The sequence below is a fragment of the Siniperca chuatsi genome, linkage group LG10 (genome assembly GCF_020085105.1).
Source record: "Siniperca chuatsi isolate FFG_IHB_CAS linkage group LG10, ASM2008510v1, whole genome shotgun sequence".
Classification (NCBI taxonomy): Eukaryota; Metazoa; Chordata; class Actinopteri; order Centrarchiformes; family Sinipercidae; genus Siniperca; species Siniperca chuatsi.
In genome coordinates, this window is record NC_058051.1 from 9,605,518 (window position 1) to 9,620,794 (window position 15,277).

Sequence of the window (15,277 nt, forward strand, 5' to 3'; positions counted from 1 at the left end):
ACAATGTGAACCATATGTTTTTGACACTGTGACAGGCTCCTGTGACACCCTGTTGCTTATTTTATAGTGCTCACAAATTGCTTTAACTCATTTGTGTTTTTAAAATCGACCTGAAATGAAGAATGAAGAAAAAAGTCCTTTCACTGTGACCTCCCACCACGGAAAGCATCACAGATTTTTGAAGAATCCCAACCTCTGCCCCTCCCATCAAATAAAACTTTCTCTCTGTTCTCAGCTGTTTCTAAGGTAGAAAAGGTTTCAGTCGTAGTCATCTGGACACTGTTTTCAGAATCAAGACGTTTCGGCTCCCATCCAGAAGTCATTCTCAATTGTGAAAAAATTGGACGGGAACTGGAAATTTAAGATAATCTGAGTTACATAAGCCCTGCCCTCAGGAGGGAATCTGCCTGAGTATCTGTTAATAGCTAGTTTCACCTGAAACTGACCTAATAGTTTCAAGAAGGCCCAGTAATCAGGCCTATTGTTCTCTGGCTGCATCTACTTCATCACTGTTAAGTGCCTGATTAGCATGTGATAGGCGTGTCACGCCTATCACATGCCAATTTTTTCACAATTGAGAATGACTTCCGGATGGGAGCCGAAATGTCTTGATTCTGAAAACAGTGTCCAGATGACTACGACTGAAACCTTTTCTATGATAGAACACTCCTGGACGAATGAGGGACTACACCAGCTGTTTCTAAGGTTCCTGTGTTTGTAGATAAATCAACACCAGTTGAGGGCAGGATGTGATTAATTTTTTCTCTAATAGTTAAAATTTTATCATTAAAGAAACTCATGAAGTCGTTACTACTGAGGGTTATAGGAATACATAGCTCAATACACTGTGACTCTCTGTCTGGGTTGTTTTGATTTTTCTCTATTAATGAGGAGTAGTAGGCTGCTCTGGCATTATGGAGGGCTTTCCTATATGTTTTAAGACTATCTTGCCAGGCTAAACGAGATTCTTCCAGATTGTTGGAACACCATTTCCTTTCAATGTTTGCTTTAATTTGCGGGTTTGGGGGTTATACCATGGAACTAACCTTCTTTGTTTTATTATCTTCTTTTTTAGAGAGTCGATAGAATCGTGAATCGTTCGCAGTGAGCCTGCAGCACTATCAACGAGTTGGTCAATTTGGGAGTGGCTGAAATTAACATAGGAGTCCTCTGTTATATTGAGACATTGAATTGAATTAAATTAAATGCAGATGGAATCGCTTACTTAAATTTAGCTATAGCACTATCAGATAGGCATCTAGAGTAGGAATTTTTGCCTAATGGCATGTAGTCCAGTAATAGGAGTTCAAAAGTTATTAAATAATGGTCCAATAATGAAGGATTCTGTGGAAAGACTATTAAATGTATATATACCTGAACAAGGTCGAGGGTGTGGTTAAAACAGTGAGTGTGTTTATGTACACTCTGACAAAAGCCAATCAAATAATGAGATAAACGCAGTACTAAGGCTATCATTTTCAACATCCACATGAATATTGAAATCACCTACTATAATAATTACTTCATCTGTTTTAAGGACTAAACCTGATAAAAACTCTGAGAATTCAGATAAAAATTCTGAATAAGGACCAGGAACATGGTACACTATAACAAATAGAATTGGCTGTAGTGTTTCCAGGTTGGGTGTGAAAGACTAAGACCAAGGCTTTCGTATGAGTTATAAGTTTTATCATTTTAGGTTTAGGGTTGATTAATAGGCTTGAGTCGAAGATGGCTGCAACTCCACCTCTTCGGCCAGTGCGTCGAGGAATATAAGTATTAATATGACTGGGTGGAGTGGATTCATATATAACATAATATTATTATATTATATTATTATATTATATTTATAATATATTCTTCATGACCCAGCCAGGTTTCAGTAAGACAAAATAATTCAATATGATGCTCTGATATTAAATTGTTCACTAGTACAACTTTAGTTGACAGAGATCTGATATTTAACAGTCCACATTTAATTCTCCTATTTTGTTGTGCTATTTCAGCTGTGGTAATTTTGTTTAGGTTTTTATGTATAACTCCTCTTCGGTTAACTTTTGATTTTATTAATTTAAGTAGTCGGGGGCAGACACCGTCACTAAGGAGTTTTGGGTGGGTAACTGCTCTAATGGAAGTGCAGAGATGCATGTAGAACTGCAACTCTGCCTCCTGGTCTCAACTTTGAGTTGTCATGATTTTGGTCAACTAATAAAGTCGGCCAGATTTCTAGATATGAGAGCTGCTCCATCCAAAGTGGGATGAATGCTGTCTCTTCTAATCAGACCAGGTTTTTCCCAGAAAGTCCGCCAATTATCTACAAAGCCCACATCGTTTGCTGGACACCATCTTGACAGCCAGTGGCAGAATGAAGACATGCGGCTAAACATGTCATCACTGGTCAGGTTTGACAGGGAGAAAATACAGAGTCCGACATTGTCTTTGCATATATACACACTGACTCAACATTAACTTTAGTGACCTCCGATTGGCATAATCGTGAATTGTTACTGCCGACGTGAATAACATTTTTACTGTGTTAAGCTTATCCTTAGCCAGCAGTTTTAAATAGGATTCAACATCGCCTGCTCTGGCCACAGGAATACATTTGACTATGGTCGCTGGTGTCGCTAACTTCATGTTTCTCAAAATGAAGCTGCCAATAATCAGAGTTGGTTTCTCAGCGGGTGTGTCGCTGAGTGGGGAGAACTTGTTGGAAACGTGAACAGGGAGAGAGATGTGAGTGCTTGAGTAGAACTAGTGTACATTTAAATGTATATCAGATAGTTGGTCAACATTATGAAGATTAACTGTGTTGAGCTAGAGCAGCAAAAATACACTACTAATAACACACAAACACCGGTGACTGGAAGAGACAATACGCTGCAGGCGCACGTGCTGTGGTCCGCCAGACTGGTAGTCCACAATCCAGGACATGAGGGGGGCCTCCACCTGCATCGCTGCCAGCTTCTCCCCCAGCAGGTCTGGCCGGATGGTGTTGAAAGCACTGGAGAAGTCAAGAAGTCTCAGGTGTCTTCATTATGTGGGAGGTCAGTGCCACCGGTCTGTAGTCCTTGGAGCCACTGGGACGTGGCATCTTCGGCACAGGAACGAGGCAAGATGTCTTCCACAGAACAGGGACCCTTTGAAGACTCAGGCTCAGGTTGAAGACATGTTGAAGGACTCCACATAGCTGGGGGGCACAGGCTTTTAGCACCCCGGGGCTAACGCCATCGGGGCCTGCAGCCTTGTTTGAGTGGAGTTTCATCAGCTGTCCTCTCACCTGGTCAGCAGTCAGGCACACAGCAGAGGTTACAGGTGGGGGAGGTGGGGAGTCATTAGTCAGAAGAGGGCCGTTAGCCTGATGGGGAGGGGGGAGCAGAGTACTCAGAGGAGCTTGAGGGCCGACAGCAGCTGAGTTAGAGGGGGGATGAGCAGGAGCCGGTGTGTCGAATCTGTTAAAGAACAGATTAAGTTCGTTGGCCCTGTCCACGCTGCCTTCAACTCCTCTGCTGCCAGTCTGTCTGAAGCCAGTGATGCTCTTCATGCTGCTCCAGACCTCCCTCATGTTGTTCTGCTGGAGTTTCCGTGGGACCAAGGCTGTCGTGGCACAGGGAGGGGATGTAATAATCCAGATGGACACTGGTGGGAGGTCTTATTCTGGGCACACACTGGACAGGCAGTGATGAACTCCCTTGCGTCCCCCTCCAGTGAGGGCCACCAGAAGTGCTTTCTGAGAAGAATGACAGTCTGCCACACCCCCAGATGGCATCTCAGCTTGGAGCTGTGCCCCATTGCAGGACCCGAGAGTGCAGAGTGGCCGAGATGAAAAGGCGAGTGGGAGGCCACCCATCAGGAACGCTTCATGTCCACAAAGAAGAAACACACTTCTGCGGGGGACGAGGAGGGCCAAACGATACCAGCAGCCATAGTGCTCTGACTATACTGGTTCATAGTTTCCCTCTCCGGGGCAGACAGCGAGTAGAGGCGACCCTTGGCGGGAGAAGCCCCAGGGAGGCGATATATGGCACAGTCATCTGGCAAGGGCCTTGTAAATACCTCTTTGAGGTCCAAGTACACGGGGGGAACACCAGAGAAATCTGAGGAGTCTGAAAGAGAATCAGGAGACTTGGGAGACACCTTAATGGGAGGCAGACAGGAGACAGGATGAGTGACATCTTGTATTCCAACCCAAAACAGCCCCCCATAACCCATGTTTCGGTTATGTTTTTTAAACCAGGGATAACCAAGTATATGTGGCAGCTGAGGAGAGTCAATAACGATAGTCGGAGACTATGACAGATGTCGTCGGAGTCATTGTTCCACTCACTATCTACAGCCAGAGTGCAGATACAGATGGCATGGTCAGCCACCCAGCTGCTTCACTGTCGGGGCACCAACAGTCCCCAAGCTGCCTCTCTGCCTGGTGCACAATGATCAAAACCATCCTCAGAGCCCCTGAAAAGTCAGAAACTGAATGGCAAATGGGGGATTATTTGTACTATTCTGCCGTAGCCCATTCACATACTCTTCCCGAGAGGTTGGTGATCATGAAAGCCACTTGGGATCGATCAGTCAATGGACAGGGGCTGAAGCTTGAAAGTGAGGGAGCAGAGAGAGAAATAAGAATTGTTGTGTCATTACCATAGAATAAGCCGTTTCTACAAGGGTAGCGAGTCCCCTTCCACGGAAGCCGCCATGTTGCACCACCATGTTTCTACAGTTTTTCGCGAGTTTCATGGCCACTGTAGTTTGACATGCTTGGAAGGCGGGGGAGGGGGAGGCGAGCAGTATTCAAATGGTTGCAATCTGCAATTTCACCACTAGATGCCACTAAATCCTACACACTGCTCCTTTAAAGTAGTTATATGCAGTTGTACTAAATAACAAAACAATGGTGATAATGATAATGGCTAAATTAGAATAAACATGTTTTTCCACCAAGAAAAATTGTTCTTGTAAAGTAGCTAAACAACACAATTGGAAAGTGATGCATTACTATTGTTATGTAGTGTTATATATGTATTTATTTAGTTACTTTCATTTAAATAATTCTTATACAGGCAAAAGTGTCAAATGTTTTTGGCAAACAATCTACTTTTGTAAACTGCAGAGCAAAGAAGTTGGCATCCAGATGCAGGATGAGTTGCTAAAGGTCACCACTGAACTGCAGACGGTGAGCATTTTATATCGATGTCCTTGCAAATAATAATGCAAAGTAATCTAATAATACACTGACAATGCTGATGTGAGGTTTCCACTATGTGACATGTGTGGGAATGAAGGCTCTAAAGACATATAACCAGTACCACACAGACTGTCTGATAGCTGAGGGGAAACTGAAGGAAGCTGAGCGGTTAGAGGAGAGACACACCGGCAAGTCAGCTGAGCTCGGCCCCGGCCAATCAGGAGGACAGAGGCGGAGTTCTGTCAAAAAGATGGAGAGATTAATGGAGAAAGTGAGTGTGTTCTGGTGTATAAACTTCAAAATTCTGTAAATGCATATCTCCTTTATGCGTATGTTTTTGAGTGAGATGGGGCATGTTGTAGTCATGGGCACATGATATTGTGATAAAAAGTGTTTGTTTTTTTATCAACTCATGTGGTCATGTGTTCTTATATGTTATCTTCAATTACTTGTTTATTTTTGTGTGTGTGTGTGCATGCACAGAGGCATGGCAGAGTGCAGGAGACCCAGCTGAAGTGTACCAAGGCTCGTAATGACTACCTGCTGAACCTAGCAGCAGCCAACGCAGCCATGAACAAGTACTACCTGCAGGACATCAGCACTCTCATTGACGTAAGAAACATGAAATTTATGTTGTGCCACTCTTTCCTTTTTTCTGAGATATTATGAGGAGAAAGAATAGAATAGTTTTGATTTCTGACACCCAGTCAAAATACAAAAAGCCTCTCATACACTTCCTTTCTCTCACACCACAATCACCACATTATTGTTTATTCTTTCTCCCCCTTTCCTCTCCTTTTCCCTCCCCTGCTTTCCCACCACTTTCTCTCTATCCTCCCTTTCATCCCTCTTTGCTCCTCCCTTTTTCCTTCCTCACTCCCTCTCTCCTGGCAGTGCTGTGACCTGGGTTTCCATCTGTCTGTGGAGAGGGTGATGAGGTGCTATCTGGCCAGTAGGTGGCACATCCAGAAAACAGAGGAGACAGGGCTTAAGCAGCTGGAGGCTGCTGTGACATCCCTGGACCAGGGTGGAGACAGAGATGCATTGCTACAGCAACACGACACCGCCTTCTGCCTTCCATTCAGATTCAACTACCATCCTCATGAGGGAGACCAGGTGAAATCACTGTACCTCCGGTAGAGATGTATGGTTTCCATGGAAATCAGATCCCAAATGTTGCTCTTTTTGTTACATTCACAGGTATAGCACTCATTGTTTAGTAGAATACTCTTGGATATGCAACATAAATGCCATTTTGGCGTGTTATGATACCTTCTTTGTAGTTTATTCTTCCTTATGTTTACCTTTTATATTTTATATTGGATTTTAGGATTACTATGCAATGGTCAGTGAATAATGTGAATGAATACATATTAAGACACATTTTACAGTGTTCGCTTTTTAAAACAAGTAAGCTGGAAAGAGTAAAAAGTCAGCTGGAGAGTTTTTAATCAATACACAAAGTTAGCGTTAATTAGCTAGCTAGTTACAGCTGATAAAATCTGCTAGTGACAGTTCATTCCATCCAACAAAATCAACAGTCATCAGCAAGAAATGACTTGCTTTTGTCTATTTCTGTGTGAAATCAAAGCTTCAGCGTTTCAAAAGTTTAAACTAATTTCTAGTGGTAAATCTGACTCTGTTATCATTGTAAAATTATATTTGTGCCAAATCGTAGAAAAGGTTTCAGTCGTAGTCATCATTAATAGCTAGTTCCACCTGAAACTGACCTAATAGTTTCTAGCTATTAACAGATACTCAGGCAGATTCCCTCCTGAGGGCAGGGCTTATGTAACTCAGAGTAGCTTAAATTTCCAGTTCCCGTCCAATTTTTTCACAATTGAGAATGACTTCCGGATCGGAGCCGAAACGTCTTGATTCTGAAAACAGTGTCCAGATGACTACGACTGAAACCTTTTCTACGATAGAACACTCCTAGATGAATGAGGGACTACACTGTCTTATTTGTGCCAAACTAGTTCTGAGAGTCTGACAGGCACTGCAGCAGTAAATAAGCAGGGTGGGGCTTATGGAAGGGTCAGTTGTGTCCTTTGTCATATCTAGTAGTCCATAATTAAATGCTGACCCTGATGCCTCTACATGGGGCATATGGCTGCACCAGGTCACCAGGTGGTCAATTTCCCACCTGTAGGGAGACTTATCCCCAGCAGAGATGAGCCCAATGAGGGTGGTGTCATCCGCAAACTTCAGGAGCTTGCTGGAGTGGTGACTGGAGGTACAGTGTTGGTATACAGGGAGAAGAGCAGAGGGGAAAGGATGCAGCCTTGAGGGGAACTGGTGCTGATGGTGCGGGAGTCAGAGACATGTTTCCCCAACCTCATGTGCTGCCTCCTGTCAGACAGGAAGTCTGTAATCCACCTGCAGGTAGAGCTGAAGTCCACAAACAGGATCCCGACATAGGTTCCTGAGGAGTCCAGGTGCTGGAGGATGAAGTGAAGGGCCATGTTTATTGCATCGTCTACAGACCTGTTGGCTCTGTAGACAAACTGCAGGGGGTCCAGGAGTAGGTCAGTGATGGATATGAGGTGTGACAGCACAAGACGCTCAAAGTACTTTATTACCACAGAGATCAGGGCGACAGGTCTGTAGGCGTTAAGTCCTGTGGTCATTGTTTTTTTGTGGACGGGGATGATGGTGGAGGTTTTGAATGTAAACCCTGCAGACTGTGATGGTTGGCTTTAAGAATTACTGTGCAGCGATCACAGATTGGGGCTTTGCTCAGGATCAGTGCGAAAACATTGGAATAAGTGCACCTCTATTTTATGTTGTACTGCAGTATAATGCACCTATTAACTCTACCCTGTTAAATTTACAATGTGAACCATATGTTTTTGACACTGTGACAGGCTCCTGTGACACCCTGTTGCTTATTTTATAGTGCTCACAAATTGCTTTAACTCATTTGTGTTTTTAAAATCGACCTGAAATGAAGAATGAAGAAAAAAGTCCTTTCACTGTGACCTCCCACCACGGAAAGCATCACAGATTTTTGAAGAATCCCAACCTCTGCCCCTCCCATCAAATAAATCTGTCTTTCTCTCTCCAAACAATATCCCATTGGTTTGAACTTGGCGAGCCCTCGTAATGTTGTGTTATATTTTGTTTGTGTATTTCAGGTGTGTGAGGTGAGTGCGGAGAGCCAGGTGAGGTACGAGCTAGAGACCAGGTTTCAGCAGCTTCAGTCTCGACTCGCAGCTGTTACCTTGGAAGCAGAAGAGGTCAGCTAATCATTCTCACTGCCTGTTTCCATAATGATCTATTTATCTGTCTATCTGTCCCCATCCATCAGTCAGTCACTCAGTCAGTGGGTGAGCTTTGACAAAATATCTAAGAAATGAATTAACTGAATTGACAAATCAACATTTCTTTCACTTTCTCAGGTCAGTAAAACACTTAAAGCCACACTCACAGCCCTGCTGGACAGTATGTGTGAAAGCGACTGTAACCCCTCCCCTGACGTGCCCAGCAGCCTATCACATGAGCCCCCTGGAGGAAACACCACCCCAAAACTTACACTTGCCAAGCGTCGAGCCAATCAGCAGGAGACAGAGACCTACTATTTTACTGTGAGTTATTGCAGTTGACTAGAGGTGGATATACTGCTGTTACAATATCTTCAAAGATATTTATCAGGCCAGTATGATAGGGATCAGGCTGATAATGTCTTGTTGTTAGCCAATTACTGAGGCCTCTGACATGATTTACTTTTTATAATTGCATATTCTATAATATATGTCTTAGTATTATTGTATAATGTAAATGACATTTCAATGGGATTTCCACCCTGACAGGAATAATTTCTTGTGGTTTCTCAGGAGAATTTTGATTTTCATTCAAGGATTGTGCCAAAGCAACTAACACTATGAAATTCTACCTACCTAAATTCAAATGTATAAGCACAATTATTTTCCATTGACCATGTAATGCTGTGAGCTTGCTTCAGTGACCAAAATGGATTTTTCACTGCTTTTCTATTCCATGAGATCTTAATTTGTTTATTTTTTTTTTTTACATTTCACTTTACTGTTACTGTAAGGAGACTGTGAAAGCTTACTGTGAATAGAGGATATACCAAAAAAGTGAAGCCTTTATATGGAAACAAATAGGGGACTATATTAAAATGATAATGTAACTTGGAAAAGAAAATATAACTCCACAATGTAATTCCACATAATCTTCCACATATGTATGTATTATTTGAATAAAAATAAAAATGAAAATGCAATAATCCAATTTTGCATTTTAATTTCCACATACTCATACATTCTATGACCATATTAAAATGAAAATGAAAAAGCTGTTTGACATTTCATTATCATAGTTGTACCCCGCTGTACAGTGGGCAGCAGGGTACTTCAAATGTTAATTAAAATTTGAAAATGAAAATGAAATATAAACAATGTAACCTGATTTTCCATTTATGCAAGCAATATTTAAGTCAAAATAAAAAAGAAAATGAAAATGAAAACTGCATTTGACATTTCATTTTCAAAAACATGTCATTTTAATATTGGACCAAAAGTGCCCTTGAATGCTCATGAACTTTTTTCTTTTTTTTGCCGTTCTCATCTCTGTGCTGCAAATTGAGTGGTTATTTGACAATATAACGTAACAATTATATGTTATTTCAGAGTTTAGTAAATGCCCCCAAAAAGTTTAGTTCAAGGGGCTAAAAATCTATCTCTGAAAAAAAGGCACATGGGAGCCCTTCTCGCCCTACAGTGGGGTGGGGCTGGGTGTGCTACCCTTGGGCCATCCCCCCTGTTAAAAATGAACAAATCATCTACTGCATAGAACGCCCATACGAGTATGTGGAAATGAAAATGCAAATTGGATTAATGCATTGTCATTTTCATTTTTAGTCAAATAACACATACATATGTGGAAAATTATAATGCTATTGCGGAATTACATTTTCATTTCCAAGTTTACATCATTCATTTCCATACATTTACATATGCTGTGTAAATGTATGGAACTGTACATTATGGCATTTGTGGCACCATTCAGTTTTGATTGATATTTTTCAGCTGGCTCTAGAGGATATTTGACCTTTTGATTGTATGTACGTCTCATTGAGAAATGAAATACAGAAACACAATTTCAGTGTCTTCTTCTGTAACCTCTGTAAACGTTTGACTGTCTTAGAATAAGCAATGATAAAGGGGGATGTAATTTGTATATACATTGACTGCAAATGTATGAATATGTGCGTTAAAATAAAATGAGAGTGGGTGACTGTGGCTTAGTGGTCGTCCACCAATCAGAAGGTCGATGATTCGATCCCGGCTTCCCCCAGTCCACATGTCGAAGTGTCCTTGAGCAAGACACTGAACCCCAAATTGCTCCCGAGGGCTGTCCCTTTGGTGTGCGAATGATTAGTTACTTTGGTAATTGGTGTGTGAATGGGGTGAATGTGATATGTAGTTGAAGCGCAAGCGAAACCACCAAAATGTATGGGTGAAAATAAATGAATGTGAGACTGAAAATATATGTTTGTGAAAGGAGAAGGCATGTAAGAGTGAAAATATATGTATGTGAAAGGAGAATGTATGTATGTGAGAGGATGCCAGAATGTATTATGGTTTGTGCGTCCCCTCATATAATTTTGTTGGCAGTGATGCACGCATTGATTAATTTATTTACTCCTGAGCCAAAAGCCATTAAGCTCAATAAGTAATGGCTTTTTGAAGGACAAATTAAATGTTGTGCAGCACTGTTTAAGTTGTTGTGATGATTGCATGATGATAGTATGTTGAGAATTGCAACAGTTTCAGAAACTGTGCTTAAGTAGTTGAGGAAAAACTGTAATACTTAATCATTTTGTTTTATTTTTTGTCTTAGAAAGTGAAGGAGTTCCTAACCAGCAGTTCTCTGACCTTCAAACTTCAAGCCAAGCATGACCTTCTACAAGATGCCATACAGAAAGGTACTCTAAACTACAATGTTAGATTAGCTAGGGCAATTTCTTCTAACTTTGCCACTGTTCGAATCTGTGAAGGATCAGTCTGGTTTTACAAATGATGCCACTGGTAACTGACTATTGCAAAATTTCCACCATTTAAAAGAGTACTCCATTGATTTAACATTGCACTGCTATAACAATGTCGGACGCATGATGGACAGTTTAAAAAAAGTATCAAAATTGATTCAGCAAAACCAGTGATATTGTCTTTTTTATTCTACTCATTCTTCTTCCTTGTCAAAACCTGGCGCTTATATAACCCGCAATGCAACTCAATCGCCGACAGTTTGCTCGGTGTTATGGTAGTAGTGGCTAATTTAACCTTGAGCCTCTAGCCTCAGGTAGAGAAGAGGAGCAGGCTACGGAAGTTTGGTAAACTCACTTCTTTCTAATCCCACACCCCCAGATTTTTTTTCATTTTCAAAGTTGTCTTCAGACCCAACTGGCACGGAATCAAGTGACTTGAGGACATTTATCAGACTTCACACAGCTCCCTCTGTGGCCACAAAAGGCTTTATACAACTGTTTTCACATATACAGTAGTACACCCCAAGACCTGTAAACTGATTTTGATGTGTAAAATTAGTGGCATTCCGCTTTAATAATGCTACACATTGTTTGCACCAGGAATCTAAACCAAACCTTACTCTTTCACTTGTATTCTGTTTCTTTCTTTCAGCTGAGGCTGTTGACAGTGACCCTTCCAGGTAAACAGTGTATTTATACAGCCAAGAATAAAGAGAGTATGACTGAGAGAGGCATATAGCCATGGAGAGAGCAGAGAGGACAAGGAGAAGAGCAAAGAGATTAACCAAATTTGAAACCAAAATGCCATTTTTGGCAATTTTCTATTATGTATAAAAAGCAGATTTTTGGAGGAGGGAAATACTAAAAGTGTAATTGATAATAGCAATTAGCAAACATCATTAGATAGTATTTATACCCACATGTAAAATGGAATTAAGCATTTTATTTATTATATTTCTCAGAATGCAATGTGCTCGTTCAGTGCGTGTTTGGAAGTCCAGACCTGTTTCCCAATTCTGCCACACACTCTTCACCACAGACATACTCTCCTACATACAGGTAACACACACACACACAAAAAACATCCCTTTGAAATACACCCTTGTTTTTACCTCGTTTTTATTTGCTTGCTGCACTGCTCTGCACTGCTGTTCAACCCTCCAAAGGAAATTATTTAGAAAATAAGAAAAGGGTACTTACTACTGCCTTCATGTGTATGGTCATACTTATAGCTTATTGCTGGCTTTCTATCCTTTCAATCCATTCCCCTCCTTTTATCTCTTCCTCTCTTGTGAAAGGGATTAAAAAGCACTGGTGTCTTTGCTGCCTCCTCTCTCGACTCCTTTATTGAGAGTGTGTGTGTGCTTCTGTGTGTCTCTTACCACGGCTTCTAAATCTGAGTTCCCCTTATTTCTTACTCCGCCTTTTCTAATATGCCTTTTCTCTGTCTCTTCTCTGCTGTGCTTGGCTTGGTGCAGAAGAAGAAGGAGAATGTCTCGGACACAGGTACCAAACCCCATCTGTGACTGCTTCTATACTGCATGCAGGCCAGTGGGCTGTTTCCAGCAGTGACCAGGGCTGTAGATACCATTGAGGACATGTCCCTGGATTTTTTTCTGGTAATTTTGGATTTAGCAACCCTGGAGGAGTTTACAGTCTAGGGTTAAAAACTTCAAGGTATAGTTTGTCATTTTCGAAATACTTTTCTTTGCTTTCTTGCCAAGAGTTAGATGAGAACATCGATACCACTCTCATGTCTGTACGACAAATATGAAGCTACTGCCAGCAGCCAGTTAGATTAGCTTAGCACAAAGATGGGAAGCGGGGGGAAACAGGCTCTGTCCAAAGGTAACAAAATTTTGTTCCAGCTAGTACGTCTACGTAAAACCACAACTCTTTTTTATATTTCCAGTTTTGTATGGATTAAATCAACAGAGGACAATGCCAAGCTATCTGTATAAGCTAACTGTCAAGTCAAGTCAAGTCTGCTTTATTGTCAATTCTTCCACACGTACATTACATACATACAGAGAATCGAAATTGCGTTACTCTCAGACCCCCGGTGCATACAGATAACACTAACAGTAGAGCCTAAAATCTAGATCAAATATAAAATATAAGCTGAAACTATACAATAAGGGAATACGAGACATAATAAAAAATAAAATAAAATAAAAATAGGTTGACTAAAAGCAGCGCAAGGCACATGGCAGATAAAGTGCAAACCAGTGAACAAACAGTGCAGTTGGGAGCGAGTTCAGCTTCCTGACAGCCTGATGGATGAAGCTGTCCTTCAGTCTGTTGGTCCTGGCCTGGAGACTCCGCAGTCTCCTCCCTGATGGCAGCAGACTGAAGAAGCTGTGTGACTGGTGTGTGGGATCACCTGCAATGCAGAGGGCTTTGCGAGTGAACTGGCGGCTGGCTTTAGCTTCACATTTAACGGACAGATACAAGAGTGGTATGATTCAGTATTTCTCCACCAGAATTTTACCAAGATTTTGTTTTACACATCCATAATTACCCAATAATCTTCATGAAAGTTTAGTTAGTTAAATTTATAAGCAGAAGAATATCATTGAGAGAACTCCTTAATTCTAGATAGAATAGAATTGAGCATGCAGCTCAATAAATAAAAAAAAAACCCAAATAATATAAGTATTTTAGAAACTAATTTTGTTGTCTGAGATGATTTTGAGGGGCTTTGACTCAAGACCTCAGTATTTCAGAAATCCTGGTTATGGCCCTGGCAGTGACATGAAGCATTTTACCTGCACCTTGCATCAACCCAAACATATAAAAAGCATTTGTTCATTTTATTACTCACTCAGTGTTATTCCTTAGCTCTTGTAACCCTCTTCCTCTGTTTAATTACTGTTTTCCTTGCATTGTATCTTCCTTTACACATTTTTCTTCCTGTTATTTTCTATCGACCTTGTCCTCCTCTTTCTTTGCATCTCTATCTGCACTTCTTCTGTCTCTAACACTCTCCTCTCCTCTCATCTCTACTCATCTTTGTTCTCCAGAGCTCTGGGCAGCAGATTCCCGTTGTGGTTGAAAGCTGCATCCGTTTCATAAACCTTCACGGTGAGTCAGTTTTTATGATATGGCAATGAGCCATGCTGAGAGAGCTTTGGACACTGAGAATGAGTAGGTGGAAGTACTTGTTTGTGTATTTGTGCACAATCCTGTGTATGGAACATCAGGCATCTGTGAATATGTAATGTAATGTGAATGTGTGTGTGTGTGTCTCAGGTCTCCACCATGAAGGGATATTCAGAGTTCCTGGGTCACAAAGGGAGGTTAACCTCATCAGACATGCATTTGAGAGAGGTAAATAAGCTTCTGAAATTGCATCACTTTTTCCTCTGATGAAGAAAAGTAAAAGCATTGTATTGTATTATTTTAATAACAATGTTTCAGTTTTAGATCTAACACACAGGTCTTTACACACATTACATTTTTTTGCCTCTCAAACCTCCTTAATTAATGTCTATTGAAAGATTACCTTTCAATTTTCAGAAATGTAAGAGAAAGCTCAACTGAACAAGCTAGTGAAACTCACAAACTCATAATTCTATTATCCAGGCTCCATAATTGTCCTCAATGCTCAAACCATATTGAGCACACAGGTGGTGATTGTTCAAAACTCTGGCCTACTCCTGTAGCAGAAGCACCTTTAGCTTGGTTGTATGCTCCAATGAACATAATTAGGGGGTGGAAAGTCAGTGATGGATCATGTCCTTTTCGCTGCACCACTGACTTCTGTTTGAATGGTTGGGGCACTTGGCGAAACTGTGTTACACCCTCCAAATGAGACTGTTCACTGGCTGGTGAAAAAAGGCAGCAGTTGAAATACAGCAGTGATGAAGACCTTATTACAAGCAAATTTAAAGTTACATCACAAAAGTAATGTGACAAATAATGGAGCTATTTACTTTTCACAGTGAGTAATGCATAATTGATTTTGCCCACTTGAAGCTGTAAACACAATACTGACATATAATCACCTCATAAAGTTGATACTGACAGCATGTCAGCAAACAGTTACCTTCCACAACCAGCAAGACAGAACAAACATT

General features: G+C 41.2%; 1 protein-coding gene across 2 annotated transcripts in view; it reads left to right on the top strand.

Moving 5' to 3' along the window:
* Positions 1-15,277, top strand: part of arhgap4b (Rho GTPase activating protein 4b) — a 63,288-nt gene that overhangs the window by 32,501 nt on the left and 15,510 nt on the right. The window contains exons 5-15 of one of the 2 annotated variants that reach the window (XM_044210323.1): positions 5,111-5,173; positions 5,283-5,456; positions 5,669-5,797; positions 6,080-6,301; positions 8,323-8,424; positions 8,587-8,772; positions 11,051-11,135; positions 11,851-11,878; positions 12,161-12,257; positions 14,222-14,282; positions 14,451-14,528. In XM_044210323.1, the coding sequence (XP_044066258.1) occupies positions 5,111-5,173; positions 5,283-5,456; positions 5,669-5,797; positions 6,080-6,301; positions 8,323-8,424; positions 8,587-8,772; positions 11,051-11,135; positions 11,851-11,878; positions 12,161-12,257; positions 14,222-14,282; positions 14,451-14,528 (1,225 nt within the window). Of the gene's footprint in view, positions 1-5,110; positions 5,174-5,282; positions 5,457-5,668; positions 5,798-6,079; positions 6,302-8,322; positions 8,425-8,586; positions 8,773-11,050; positions 11,136-11,850; positions 11,879-12,160; positions 12,258-12,676; positions 12,705-14,221; positions 14,283-14,450; positions 14,529-15,277 lie in introns of both variants that reach the window. The other variant, XM_044210324.1, reaches the window with a different exon arrangement.